Source organism: Biomphalaria glabrata, chromosome 3 (genome assembly GCF_947242115.1).
Source record: "Biomphalaria glabrata chromosome 3, xgBioGlab47.1, whole genome shotgun sequence".
Taxonomy (NCBI): Eukaryota; Metazoa; Mollusca; class Gastropoda; family Planorbidae; genus Biomphalaria; species Biomphalaria glabrata.
The window spans coordinates 25,278,172-25,294,163 of NC_074713.1; the positions used below are offsets into that span (position 1 = coordinate 25,278,172).

General features: G+C 36.7%; 1 protein-coding gene across 9 annotated transcripts in view; it reads right to left on the reverse strand.

The window, feature by feature from the left end:
- Positions 1 to 12,440: 12,440 nt before the first annotated feature.
- Positions 12,441 to 15,992, reverse strand: part of LOC106057104 (cysteinyl leukotriene receptor 1-like) — a 133,252-nt gene continuing 129,700 nt past the window's right edge. For all 9 annotated transcript variants that reach the window (XM_056024167.1, XM_056024164.1, XM_056024171.1 and 6 more), the window contains 2 exons: positions 15,093 to 15,515; positions 12,441 to 13,994 (listed from right to left, as the gene is read on the reverse strand). In XM_056024167.1, coding sequence (XP_055880142.1) covers positions 12,915 to 13,994; positions 15,093 to 15,305 — 1,293 coding nt within the window. In that variant the 5' untranslated portion in view covers positions 15,306 to 15,515 and the 3' untranslated portion in view covers positions 12,441 to 12,914. The remainder of the gene's footprint in view (positions 13,995 to 15,092; positions 15,516 to 15,992) is intronic.

Consider the following 15,992-nt stretch of genomic DNA (forward strand, 5'->3'; position numbering starts at 1 on the left):
CTGTGTTACTCAAGAGGAGTGTGCCACTTTATGGGAATGTATTTTTCAATAATGAGCTAAATAGACTTTATTTATTTGTTGTTAATAAGTTGGTCTATGTAAATATTATGTCTACTTGGTCTCTTATCCTTTCCTGTATGAGTTTTTTTTATGTCCGTTTTCTTTTAATGATCTTTTTCTTTTGTTCCTAAATAAACTTTTTATTAGTTGTAACTGAAATCTCATTGTTCTTACTTGTACGCCTCAGTGAGTTATATATCTAGAGGTTATAATAAAGAGCCTAGGTACTATAATTTGGGATAACGAAATACCACTGGACTAACTTGCCAGTATAGCAGAAGTCACAGGTCTTATGACCTAACCATAATACAAGGTCACACCTGCCCCTGGAAAATCAGGAAGCCGCGGAAACCATGTATTATATATAAATTACAATGTTTTTATTCCATTATATACACCTAAAATTAGCGCGGAGCCCACTGCGACATAAGTACGACCCTGATTCTTATCTTATATATTATAGAATAAAGACATTCCTTCGGAATGAAATAAATTATAACGTGTGTCCGTGTATTTGTAAAAGATGTAAGCTCTGCGAAGTCTTAAGTTTTCCTGGCTGATTCAGGCACATCTTTTAGATGTAAGCCAAATATGAAAATGAATTAGTTAAAGTTATCCCCATTACAACTAAATAATATGTCGATTTAAAAAAAAAAAAATGTTTTTAATCTTTATACTTTATTCATTTTTCGAAAGTCATTTAGAGTCTATATTCGCAGCCGATCTCACTTCTGCAGTACATCATTTGTCCCCCCTTTTTGATAAGAGTGTATAGGGGAAATAATTCTCCATAATCTCGCACGAGACGAAGTAAAACGTGTACTAAGTGCTACATTTAGTCCTGAGTGTATCCAGTGCGAACATTTTAGGGGCAGTTCGTTGTTCTCAAATTAGAGGGACTGGTCACTCCGTTCGAAGCAGTTAACTAAAGGAAGCCTATTGAACGTCTCACGTGGACGTCCCAATAGAAACCAAGTTCTGTCAAGCCAATAAATACAGAGGATTAACCATTATAGATCCAACCTATACTAAGCATTTCTCGAACTCTAAATTGTGCTAAGGTTTAAACTGCAGCTTCACGTTATGGGTCAAACTAATCAGGCCAGTATACTGTTTGGTGAAAGATCTATATCTAGCCTTTTTTAAAAAACAAATTCTAAAGGCCTATATCTGTAGGTCTACAATAATTTTTTAAAATGTATATTTCGACATTGAAAAAAAAAACAACAGACAATAAAATACTCTTAAAACATTATTCTTGAGTGTACTAGAAACTTGTACGCAACATCTCACAACATTATGGTATAACTGTGTATAAAAGTGTATTATATGATAAGATAACACAGTATTAATCCCAAGTCTCTGCATTTAATATATAATATCAAAAGAAAAATATAAAAAACAGCAAAGCTTATCTAAGAGGAAGAACTCCACATCTACATCTCTCTCAATAATGGAGACGTTATTTTCCTTCTATTTTCATTCTTCGATATCAAACAAAATAATTACTTACCAAATAATTAATTGACTACTTTTTTTTATTGATTCATATTTTGTTAGGTACCATAATAAATAATTCTTTAAAGTTTCAACTTGACCCGAGAATGGGTTTAGGAGAAAAAAAAAGGTGTACAATTTCCTAAGGGGACAAAACCCTAAATATTTTGCCAAATATTTGAATATTGAAAAATTAATTTCCCTCCTCGGTATAAAAAATTAAATGCCAGTAATTAATTGACTAATTAGTTATTTTAAAAAAATGGCTACATGTATTGAATATTTGTACAAAGTTTCAATTTGATCAGAGAATGAGTGTGGGAGAAATAACGTGTTCAAAATTTGTATCCGACAGACCGAGTGAGTTGATACAGCTTTGTCAAAATATTTTCACAACCAGTAGTTGCCGATGTAACTTATGGCTCCTTTATTGCTCTTGAAATCAACTCAACGTATTGGTCACAGAAATTTGATCTAATGTTCTATCCACCAGTTGCATGTAGTCTTGTTCTTTTATCAGCCTCTATTCTTTTCTCCCTGAAACCTGAGAAGCAGACTTGACAATAGAAATACAAGGCCATAGCCGTGATGCACTTACGAACTACTAGCTGCTCCATGTATTGAAATAAATTTCTTGCAGAATCTCTTTGCGAAGTGTTTGTATATCATGGTGCTTCTCAACTCATTCTTCAAAGAGCAGAAGCTTAATTCAATAGCTACTTGCGTTCAAGAATGTGCAAGTACAATAATATGTAAAATAAGGGTACGCCCCTGCCAATAAAGTATATCTCTTAATAATTCTGTAACAGCTGTTTACACAGTTAGTACTAGACACATTTTGCTCTCAACTTTCTTATCTATATAAGGTAAGACAATTTTTATTGGTCCAATCAAATAGAAATTCAGTTTGAATACAATCGACAACCTCAGCGTAACTACTGTAACATTAATAATATAGATGCAAATACGAACAACATTCACACGCTAAACACTTACACACTCACAACCAGCGCTTTATGAATTAGACTTCTATGAACTTCTCGATGACGACAGACGACCTTGTAACACTCTCACCGAAAGTGGGATGAAGGAGTTCTTAAATCTTTCTGTTTTAGTCCTAATGGAAAGGAGACGACCACTTCGTTCAGATCTGATCAACAAAGATGCGCGGTGACTAAGTGGTAAAGCACTTAGCCCCTGAATTGGGTGGTCTAGGGTTCAAATCCTGGTTAAGACTGGGGAAACGTAAAGCCAGCTGGTCGTTGTACTGGCCGTATGATACCCTCATTAAACTTGAGCCACAGAAACAGATGACCCTTACATCATCTGATCCTATACATCGCAAGGTCTAAAAGGGGAACTTTCCTTTATGTCAAATCATCATCCACAATAATCATAGACATGCGATGGGGCTGTTTGTAGCGTGTCTCGTTGCTCTGGTTGATTTATCAGTTTTCTAAATTATCTGCTTTTCCTACCCTCTCTATTTTTTTTCTCGATTCTGTTGAACTTTGACAACAATCCATGTTGAACTGTTTAAGATAGTAATTGTGACTTGTGAATGAGGCGAATCGAACAACCCAATAATGCAATATATATGTACATTATCACGCCATCTATTTCACAAGTCAATATCAGTAACTGTTTAAGATACTAACCTAGGGTTACTCGACACCTTAACGCTTAAAAGAGGACAGGAAGCAGGGCAAAGCCTTATAATAAAATACTCAGAAAGACTCAAGGATAAAGGTACATTTCTTATCGTCAAGGGCTCCTTCCCAAGTGCCATATGAGCATGGAATGGGTTTGATTGCCTGATTCAGCCAACCAATGAATTAGAATGCACGATTAGATTAGAAACGCGTAAGACGTAGGCTAATTATCTATTTTGAAGGAACGCTATAAAACTAAAACAATTGTCCTAAAAGCTACATCAAACACTCAACACACACACAGTTCACACACCGAACATTTTTATATTTTAAGGCTATGCCTGCTGAACCGAGGACACTGGCGGATCAGGAGGGGGGGGGGGGCGGTAGGGGTGATCGCCTTCCCCCCGAAGAAGGGGGCGGCGGACGAATTTTAGTAAAGAAATCACACAATTCGCATACGAATTTATTTAGTTATTTTAATTAATATGTACTAATTATTTATATTTTCAACCTATTTTTACATTGCTTCGTCCCCCCCCCTCTAGTATGTTGGCCGATTTGGTGGGATGGGGAGGTGGCGATGGCATCAATCCCGCCCCCCCCCCAACCAAAACCTTTCGAGTGTGGGGAGGGGCGGTCCAATTTATTTGTAGAAATCACAGCTTGTTAATGGATCAATTAAATATATATATAAATAAAACTTGTTATTGATATTTTAACCGATCTTTATATTATGTTAGTCAATTGGGTGGGGGGCGAATGTATCTACTGCCCTTCCAACCTTAACCCTTTGAGAGGGGGGCGGTCCTACTTTTATTTAGAAATCATAGTTTGTGAAGAGTGTTCTACTGGTCTTTCATTTGAGGGATGTTAATAAAAGTGGAGCAGCCTAAAAAGTTCGTGTTTGAGAATGAGGGCTTTCTATTGGACGCTGCCAAAAAAATTATGCGATGTCTTGAATATACAAGGGCCAAAACGGTGTATTGCTGGTGGAGAGGCTATTCATTTTAAAGTAGTTTATGTTTAGTGTGTGTTTAGGGGCGTTATAATACATGCAGACCAGAAGGTTATAACTGATGGGCCTAAAAAGTGTTTGCGCATAGTCTGTATTAGTGTGTATAATGAATCAGAAGAACGGAATCTGAATACAGGCTAGCATTGTCTGTATATGAGAAAAGAGTCCTTGTAATCACAATACATTTCCATAAGGATCAATAAAGCAGTCTTAGCCTTAGTAAAGTCTGTTAAAGTATAAAAGGTAAGTTAGGCCTAATCACAGCGTAGATAGTTTTTTACTTTGACACATGAAAAGACAAAAGAAGATCCATTGATTTCATTATATAATAAAATTAAACTTCAATTTTGTGTTTCAAAAGCATTTTTTACATTAATTAGTTCCTTATATCTGTGATTACAGATTTCCTGACGAACATTCTTTCATTAGACAATTCAGTAATGAATCGCGTACTAAATATTAATTCGTTTAATTGTTTACTTTATAATCCCATCCCTCGATCTAAAACTCTAATTCAACTCTAAGATGATAAAACTTCTCTTCGCACAGATAGTTTTATACTTTAACACATAAACATATTAATTAAAGTCCATTCATTTCATATTTTGATCAAATAAACATTCAAAATTGGTTTTCTAAAGCTACATTCATCTACGAAAGCTGCGAAGCCGAGTTAAAGGCCTAGATCTATATTCATTCATGAATCGCGTACTAAAAATTATTTCGTTTTATTGTTTACTTTATAATCCCATCCCTAGATCTAAAACTCTAATCCAACTCTAAGATGATAAAACTTCTCTTCGCACAGATAGTTTTATACTTTAACACATAAATATATTAATTAAAGTCCATTCATTTCATATTTTGATCAAATAAACATTCAAAATTGGTTTTCTAAAGCTACATTCGTTTACGAAAGCTGCGAAGCCGAGTTGAGATAGGCCTAGATCTATATTCATTCATGAATCGCGTACTAAAAATTATGTCGTTTAATTGTTCACTTTATAGTCCCATTTATTTAACAAAGCTATCGCTCTTTTCGTTTTTAATAGATAAGAATGTATCGACTTTGGGTAAACCATTTTCGCAAAACTAATTTTATTTTCGTAGCGAAACTGAAATAACGTGAAAGGATCATTAGCTACGTTTAACATACATCTAAATCCAATCCACTAGATTATTCAAAAGCAAAAATGGATTTAAGCCTATTAGCTATTTTGATTTGATAGCATTATTCACACTATTTTTACATTGACACATTCGCTTTACTTATTACATTATTATTTCGTTTAATTGTTTACAAAACACTCTCAGTGACTATATCGAAAGTAATGCGCAAATAAAGACCCGCGGGTCGCGGGTAACATATGTCTAGTATACTATAAATAAAGATTACGAGCTTTCTTGGTCTCAAAACTATCAATAATTTTATCGAAATCTGTTTTCCAAAAATTGCCTAGCAAAACAAATTTCGTTTGGAGCAAAAGAGTCCTCACCAATTTGGCGCAATTTTTTCACAAGGTTTTGCTCTTAATCTTAAACAAGGACCTTTTTAAAATCTTGAGTTTAAAAATAAATAAATAAATGAAAAGATATCAGCTAGAATGCCATAAGATGATCCACTAGATGATTCAGTTCTAAATATTGTCTAAATATGCTAATTATTCGTGATGCCTATTGAATGCCAGATTCTGTTTTGAGAGTAAAAGAATCATGTCCAAAATTCTCTTCAGGTAGCATTATCACATTTTTACATATTTCTGACAATTGCGGTATGTGTGGCTATATGGGAGCGAAGTTTTTCAGGCTTAATTAAGTTGAATTAATACCAATCAGCGATGCTTTTCACTAACTAGGCAAATAACAATCTGCCTACTTAACAGGTAATGTATCTCCACCCTGGGACGAAAGCTCTCTTCCTACTATAAGAGATCATATTGAAAATATAACCAAAAAAAAATTCTGACTACATTCCAACAGAGATCAAGGAAATGGTGAACTCGTTATCCTAGCAATCAGTGGATCAGAGTTTACACGGAGGGCTCATCCCATAAAGCCGACACAAATGGAGAAGCTGGAATACTCATCGAATGACCCGATGGAGAAAACTAGAAAAAAATCCATTGCAACTGGAGTGCTCTCTGACAGCCACAAAGCAGAAAGGGAAGCATCAGAACTAGCTGCCACCATGCTAGCAAATCATACAAGTACCCCACACAGTCAGATTGTCTTTCAAACCGATTCAAAAATAACCATCCAAAGCTTGGAAAACCCTGATTCCTCCTATATAAAACGACTCAGGACAGCACTTATAAAGCTAAACTACAACAGCAAAAAAAAAACCAAAAACAAACCCACTGTTATTCAATGAATACCAGCACATATTGAATTAGAAGGAAATGAGAAGGCTGATACACTCGCCAAGAAAGGGAGAACAATCTCACAATTAAACATAACACTCTATTCAGAAGAAATGAAGAAACTAAATAAATAGTAAATAAAATAAATGAGAAATAGACAAGCTCTCATCCGAATCACAAGAAAGAGGATGCCCATTATAAGCTATCCCGACAAGATCAACGTCTAATCTTTCAACTCAGGACCGGACACAACAGAATGAGACAACATATGTACCGCAAGCTCAAAATTGGAACCAGTGAAATCTGCCCATGTGGAGTGTCTGTCACCAGAGAATGCTGATAATGTCCTCCAAAACTGCTCTCTTTACCAAGAGGCCCGTACAAGACACTGGCCCCAATAGAAAGAAAACTATATGGAGAGCTCCCTGATTTGAAAACCACTGCGCAGTTCATCTCATGTATTGGTCTAGTCATCTGAACGCTCCAACATAAAAATGAGAATCAAGAAGAGGAAAAAAAAGAGATTTTTTCTTTACAATTTTTCTTCAACGTTCGTGATGCCCATTGAGGGCCATATTCTGCTATGAGAAAAAATGAATGATATCCAAGATTTTTTTCATTTTCAGATTTTTTACTTTAGGACCATTTGATCTCTACCGTCAACCATTTTAACCACTATGAGCGCTAGCCAGACTTATCAATCTAGAGCAGCGCCCATAATATTAACAAAGTGGCAAAATAAGTATATTTTTTTAATGAAATACAGTAGTTTATGTTTGTTCATGTATGTACAATATGTGAAATTTTTGCTAAGAAATTTTGTGCTCAGTTTGATGCCCCTCATCACTTGATGCCCTGTGCGGCCCGCACCACCCGGCTAGCTACGCCACTGCCTAATCACAACTCTCCGTGGACGCCTTTTGTAAATATTATAGTGGCGTTAGTGCCACTCCAAGCGAACCAATACATTCTAATCTGATAGCTAATATAAAATAAAACACAGCTAACTGTAATCTATTTAGATCTTTTTTTTTTTTTAATGTAGCAGTTGTCTTACTGTCAAACAGTTTAAGAACCGTTGCTGGAGAAACCAATCAAACCAATACATTCCCCCCCCCCCCTTTCTAGTTATCCAGACGACTCTCTCAGAGCAACATCCTGTCTTGTCCTGTTTTTCCCATCAATAATAATTAGATGAAGAGGATACAGGGTGGGCCTTTTTTTTTTTTTTTTAGGCCATTCTAGTTTGAAAAGTAATTGTCATAACAATGTGAAATAGAACGTGCTTTTAAAAAAATGTCCAACCCAATTTCTTTGTTCCAAAGGCCAATCCAAAAGTCTCGCTATACTGTCGTTGTAATTTTGTTAATCTACGTTATTTGAAAGCGACATTTCAAAAGTCTTTGTTGTAAGATGATCAATTAAATCAAAATAATTTTTTATTAGTATAATATGTCGGACAAATTGTTCAGGTTTTTGTTTGGGTGTGTGCAGGAGCATTGCACATCTCTCATTCGATATGCAAGCTCTTTCTGCTCTAGCTCTAGTGCCAGTAAAGGGAGAGCATGGATCGGGTTGCTTGAATCAGCCAGGAAAACCAATGATTTATCAAAGTATAAGTCTCTAATAAGCATGCATGACTAGATTAACATATGGATACGCGTAGGACGTAATTATCTTTTCTTTTATAGGGTGGTCTTTGCCATAGGCCTATAGTGTAGTTTTAACATAAATCATATTAGCATAGTCTCACATCATGTTAGTATAACCTCACATTATGTTTATAGTTTATAGCAATACACCATGCTAGCACAGCCATTCACCACGTAAGCATAGGCATGTATCATGTTAGCATAGCCATATATCGTAGTTTAAACATAGAATAGAATAGCCATACATCCACACACTAACCAAACTAGTTAACTTAATCATGTGTGTTAACAATTTAACAATGTACGTTGTCACATTCACTCCTGTTTCTAAATTGAATGTTCAACTATTAAAGTCTTAAATAGATGTGTTATTAGATAAGATAAGATATATGATTTTGTTGGTCCAAACAAATGGAAATTCAGTTTGACTGCTAATGTCTGGATATAGGTGAATGTGTTTCTGTGAACGTGAGAGAATGAGAGAGAGAGAGAGAGAGAGAGAGAGAGACAGAGAGAGAGACAGAGAGACAGAGACAGAGAGAGAGACAGAGAGAGAGACAGAGAGAGACAGGGAGACAGAGAGAGACAGAGAGAGAGAGAGAGAGAACGATAGAACAATAGAAATTGGGAGGACTAGAGAATGTAGAGGAGGGAGAGAATGAGGGAGAGCAAAGGAGAAAGATTTGAGAGAACGAGAGAAAGAACGAAAGGCAGACAGAGAGAGAGAGAGAGAGATACCACTCTCCCAAAGAGACATTTGAGCCTAATGTGGTCAGCGTAAAAAAAAAGTGCTTAACAGACCTTAATGTCGTTATGCAGACTTTAGAGAGTGTTTAGTTTTAATAGTGAAGTTTGATGGCAGGTCTGTAAATTAACACTAAATCTGTCAACTGCCAAATATATTTAGGCCCTACACACTTCGATATTGGCTTATACATGTTATACACTCATTTCCTCTTCGTCACAAGGAGGCCGATGACACAGATTCAATATCTCCAATTTTCTCTAGACACAAATTAAATTAAAACTTCACATTGGGTCTCCAGGGGCATTCCTTAATAAGTTAGAGGTTTTCAAATTAATCTCATTACTACAATATATTCTGTCTTTGAGAGTTTCTAATTAAACGGCTTTCAAAAAATATAGTAAGCAATACCTATTATCACTTACATGAGTCTGTCGAGTCGTGCGGTATGCGCTCGACTGTCGTCGGTCGTCTCGATAGTCTTGGGTTCACACCCTGCCCGCTCCCATCCCTCGTCGTCCTGGGGGACGTTTGGACTAGGAAGTAGATTATCTTTAATTCTGAAGGAACATCCGAAACATGTCAAACATTTTACAAACATTTTATGAATGCCCATTACTGTTTGTTGAAAATTTTATTTTGTGGGTATCTGGGAGAAGACTTCCCGTTAGATGGTATCTGGGATAGGGTATCTGGTAGAGCGGTATTTGGGAAAGGAAACCTTTTAAAGGCGAATTAGTTTTCATCGAGATTTGAGCTCAACATTTTCAGGTCAATTAAGCAGTTTATGCAGCTAACAGGACACTATGAAGTCTGGTTAAGTAGTGGAAACGTCTGAATGAAAGACAGGTTAACATGGAAGTGAAAGATTTCCTTCAGTGGGGCCCCAGCAGCACGCTCTAGCGAACAAGCATTGCAAGGGGGGAGGATGAAAGAAAAGAGCCTCTAAACTTTCCAATCAGGGTTCGTAGTAGAACATTTCAGAAATACGGGGGAATCCCTCGTGAGTTCGGCCTCCTTCCTCGTTGAGCAAGAGGAACACCGGTGTAGCTCAAGCAACTCTTACGGACGTAAGATCATCTTATGAATGATGGGAGACCTCTGTCCAAGCCTCTTGGTAAAATCCTTCCCCTGAATCAAGGGTCGACCCTTATGGACACTCTTCAAAGGATGCTGATACATAAATTCACAATAAAAATTGTATTGAAATTATATGATGTATGTAAAAGAAAACACACAAAAGACAACAACAACAACAAAGAAACAACAACACAATTCTCTTTTCAAAGTCCATTACAAAACAACTTCCTAGATGTCAGTTTATTTTGAAATCGTTTTTCTCTGTTACGTTTTCATACTGAAACTTTAAAAACCAACAGCAACAAAAGAACAACCAAACACAAAGTTATAAATATTGTTTTTACAACACCTCTTTTCAATATATTCGTAACTTCGTAGAAACTTCTAGGACGCGATTCTCGAAAACGGCTCTAATGATTTTCCAAGAAATTTTACAGTTGCTGTATACCGTTGGGAATGAATTACTGCAAGTTGGCCACAGTGTGAAAACTCTCCTTTGATCTTTATAATTTTTTTTTTGAAAAAGAATCAATTTAGATATGGCTAGAGCAGAGGTTCTAAACCTTTTTTGACGTGGAAACAGCTTTATATAGTCATAACTTGCCCACGGACCCCTAAGTGAAAAAAATACAAATTATAGGCCTACATATTATATAAGTAAAACGTAAAACATCCCACAATTTGTTGAAGGAGTGTTTATTGAAATTATAACTTTTGTTTAAAATAAAATGTGTTAAAATATCCCAGCATTCATAGGACTATTCGGTGGCTGAGCGGTAAAGCGCTGGCTTCCGAACCGGGAGCCCCGGGTTCGAATCCTGGGATCCTGGACTGGGATTTTTAATTTCGTGATCTTTGGGCGCCTCTGAGTCCATGAGATAGGGCAGATTATGTTTAGGTCATCTGTTTCTGTGGCCCACGGTTAACGAGGGTGTCATGTGGCTATTACAACGACCAACCGACTTTAATGTTCCACAGCTAAGGTTAGGTATCCATCAGAGCTGGGTGGACTCAAAGGCGCCCTAAAGATCCCAAAACAAAAAATTCCACTCTTCACCAGGATTCGAACTCGGGACCCCCTTTACCACTCAAGTACTCAAGTATTAAAAGTAAGTTTGTATTTTATTTTATAAGTTTCGTACGTTTCTTCAGAAAGGAATATTATGAAGTCAGAACTCAAACTTTCGGCAAGATGGCAGTGAATGCTAGCTATCGGGCAGGATTCAATCTCTGGACCATCGTGTCGACAGTCCGAAGCGCATACTTCACGGCCAGTTGGACATCCTAATTATGGAGAACTGATAAACATCCACAACCAAACTAAACAGACTAACACTGAGCGCTTTGATCCAAGCCCGGACAAAGCAGATAACAAAGTGAAGAGAATACAATTCCTGGGATTCAAATCTGGCGGCAAGGAGAGAAGCTTCGTGAGAACAATTACTTTACATTTCTAGAAAAATGTTTGAGCAAGGGCAATGAAGCCATGACTTTGAAATAAAACTTAATTTTAAGCAATGATTACTTCCCCTTTTCCAACTCTTAACGCGAATTATGAAATCTCTATCAACTGATCCAACTCTTTCTCCAATAATTAGTTTCGTTGTTTCCAGGCGTAACAAGAAAATCTTGTAAAAAATATTTTAAAAATAAAACAATACCTCCTTTATACAACTTATAGAGCGATTATTTTAATCTTAATAACAGATGAATGTTAGATTTAAAAATAGAAACGAAACATTCATTCAGATGTTCTTTCTGAAAAATATTGAAAGCAGCCTTTTTACCTGCTTGGGTGGACCACTTCGGGGGCCGATTTTGAGTTTGTGTTTCCACAAAAACTGTGTTTGTATCCTTGTTTTTACTTCGAAAAGTTATAACGGTCCAACTAGAATTTTCCCAGTGTGGCCAATGAGCTAGTAATTCATTTCCCAACGATATACACCAACTGTCTACATTATATCAGTCTATGAAATGGGAAATATAAATAGTTAGCTTGCAATATTATTTGAACATATAGTAGAAATGAGTAAACACAAAAGTCTAGATCTATACACTTCTCTCTTTTAAAAAGTTCTTGACTCTCAATGTAGAAAAGAAAAGGAATGATGATTGTGACAACTGGGGCGGTACATTCTTTTACACCTTTCCAACCTAACCTTAATTACTATACTTTAAAAAAGGACAAATTATATCGTCTTTTCTTTGTACACAGCGCAAGTGAATATTATCACAGAAATTAAATTACAGCTTATTGTGCTATCGTCGTAATAAATTGATCGCTTGCATTGATTTCTTTGGGCGAAAGAAGATTTGGGCTGTGTTAGCTTTTGTCAATATTACGACTATTTTAGGGACAAAAAATTAAGAAAAAAAAACCCCACGAAAAGTTTATTTTTAAAACATTAAGCAACAAAACATGATCTTTGATAAAGTTATTATAAAAAATATATTTACAAAATACACATTTTCGATTGAAATAACTTTTTTGAGCATTAAGAAATGATATTTGATGATTGTGGAAGATTTTTAGAGTGCTGGAAATAGTATCAAACCTCAACATAATAGTATGTATAGTAAGCAATATAATTAGCATCATTAAGTACTAATAAGTACCTTTTTTCATCGTATTAAACTTAAGTTGAATTGAGAGTTCTGCTAAGTATACTACGAAGTCTGAGTTCTTTGCTGGAAGTTATTTCCAAACATTTTAATGAGTGGTTCCATTTAAAATGTAGGTGTAAAAAGGCGCCTTAAGTACAAGTTTAATAGCATATAGACAATGGCGCACACAATTGGAAACAGACTTCAGAATGTAACATTGAATTCTCGCCAAGGAGCAAGCACTTATCACAAATATGCATTACTAGTTCGTCCATAGATGGAAGATTGATAGCTCAGCTGACGAGTCAGACCGTTTGGGTGCTCGGGCAAAGACTTGGACTTGGAATCGTTCTGGTGGAACCGATGAATCTGAATGGAAGGCGCGGACATAGCGTTAGACTGTGAGTCCGTCCGGCGCTTTGAAAACTGCCTATGCAATTCGTTCCGAAACTTTCTTCCGCTAAGGCAGTAGAGATAGAAGTTGAAGGTGTTGTTGCAGTACATGATAATGTTGACCAACGCCCAGGCGAGCTCCGCCTTAGAAGCCAGCTTGGAGGAATTCTTTATTTTTTCTAACCCTCCGCTCAGCTCCCAGATGTTGTAGACGCAGGTCGGCGAAGTGGTCAACAGAAATATGGCGCTGAGCCCTAGTAGTATTATTGTCATGGAGGAGGCGCGGCGCCTTCTGAGCAGGGCGTTCTTCCCGGACGTCAAGTTCAGCTCCGCCGCTGTTTTGAGAGAAAGAAACGTTTTCCATACGATGACGGCGTTGCCGACAATGACGAAGATAAAGGGCAGAAGGGAGAGAAGAACCATGTCTATGACCGGGTAGATGCTATGCACAAATGAGTCATACCTACCATAGCAAGGTCGGCAAGCAGTTTCATTTTTGCCATCATCGGACACGGAGACACTTAGCCCAACCAGAAAGTGTCCCTGCATCACCGCCTGGAACAGCACGATAAAGAGAATGACGATGAAAGCCCGGCGCTTCGTGCAGAACGTGCTGACCCGATGCGGAAGGCAGGCCGAGCAGGTGCGTTCCAGGGTCATGACGACCAACAGCCAAGCAGACGAGTAGATGGAGACGTACACCATCCACGTATGGATCTTGCAGACGATATCGTTCAGGTTCCTCAGGTCCACATCGAATGTGTAAACTATCCACTGACGAAGCAGGCCGCTGTATAAGACACACATGTCGGAGATGGCCAATGCTCGAAGGTAAATGTGCATAGATGTCCTCCCAAGTCGCAGTGTCCTCATCATCATAATAATTAAGACGTTTCCCAAAGTGCCAAAGATAAAAAGTAGAACGGGACATACCTGTTGGAAAAGTAAGAAGAAAGCTATTGATTTCAATTATCTTTTAATAACTTCGCATTTTTATGCTGAAAGGTTTAAAATATTATCTACGCTCGAAGAGTAGAACTTTATTAACAGAAAGTAGGCCAGAAAGGCCAAACTGAGGGTCTGGGAAATCTACCAGAGATGACGAATCCAATGAGCTTACATTTACATATCTATAACATTTATAAGGGGCGTGATGGCTGAGTGGTTAAGTGATTGGCTTCTGAAACGAGGGTGTTGGGTTCAAATTTCGGTGGAGACTTGTTGGTTTACTCAAAAAAAACAACAACACACTATACTATATACAGTAGAACTATTAATTAATGTCTATACAAAGTCCCAGTGGACATAAGTCAAAAGTTAAGCAGGGTTTATTTTAGTTTTGACTTTTGTAGTTTCCTATGAAATTGTTCACTCCAGTGGCAGTAACTCTATGTATTTCAGTTCTATTTAAAAATAGTTTATGATTGATAACAACAATAACAAAAAAACTTATTTAAAGCTAGCCTACATTGCAGATTTTCATTCAGGGTGATTTACCAACAGCTAGCACGTTTTTATTTTTAAGTATCTGGTGTCAATACTTCAACAGTATTGACTATGACATTTTAAAATTATTTCAAACCGTATATAAAAACCAATAAAATAATTATATTTTGGATCAAATAGCACTGCAGAATCACATTTGCAAGTTCTATCCACCGTGGTGGAAAGTAATTTTTGCTTTTTAGTTGGCGACAGTGATCTTTCAATATGGCGTCTTTGACATTGTTAATTTCAACTATTTAAGTTAAATCTCTCCGAAGTATTTGATCTTTTCATGTTAGTACGCTGTTCTTTAGATACCACCACATTTCTTTACATCGCTTTTTCTTCTTTTTCTCTCGAACTGAAGTTTGTTGCTAAATAAACGTAACTTACAAATCAAAGTGTTAACAAAGAGAAGATTACTGTGATTCACATTTAGAGTGAAAATCTTCACACATATTGAAAATGATAAAAACTATAGTCGCAATAATAGTGTTCAGTTTTCATTAGAATGTCTTCTGTTCTACATAGTTCAGTGCAACCCACCTGCCAGATGATTTCCGCCACTTTGTACTCTGTCTCGTTCTTCAACATCGTAACTGAGGTGGACACTTCGGCAGCCTCGCTGGGTTGGACCCCACCATCCTGGTCTCTGATCTGGTGGTCGTTCTGCCTGGAGTACTGATGCGGGTCGTAGCTGACGTTATTCCAGTGGTAGCTGTTGTCGAGTGGCATGATAACCTGGATCGTCTTCTGCATGGTGGCCCACAGACGTCACCCCGTGAGAGCCATGTCCTCTACGTGTCTAGCCGCTGCATGAAGCAAGGTCTTATCTCTTGCAAAACAAAGTATCAACTAGTTGAGTTGTACCATGAAAGTTTGTATCACATTATCTTGTATTATATTTCAATGTTTCCATGGAACAAATGACATCTTGTAGTGTGTGTTTCCCCGTTCTCTTTGTGGAATCTGTAAGACAAACAAAAACCGTTTAAAACGTATGAAAATGTATAAAACAACTTTAAAAACAAATCAAAAGAATAAAAAATGAACTTATAAAATAAATTGTGAAAAAAGGCCCATGTGGGTCGGTTATATTCATGCATTATGATGATTATGTTACCAGCAAACATACACATATATGACATTCAAAACAAAGCCGAGAATTAACGAATATAATATTAAAGGTACCTTTAGAAGACTTTGTTGGAAAAAAAAAGTTTCGTCAATTTTTGGGGATTTCGTTTAAAGTTGCGAATAATGTTGATCTCATTCAGCTTTCGAATTGCACTAGCCTCTATAATTTCTTGAAGTACTTACACTGTGTATATATACATATGTAATTGTTAGAACCAAAAGCAGACTTTTCTGAAAACCTTTACCATCTGAGAGCTAAAGAATCTGTTTTAAATTCTAGTAGAAGGATTATAAAAAGAAAAGCACGCA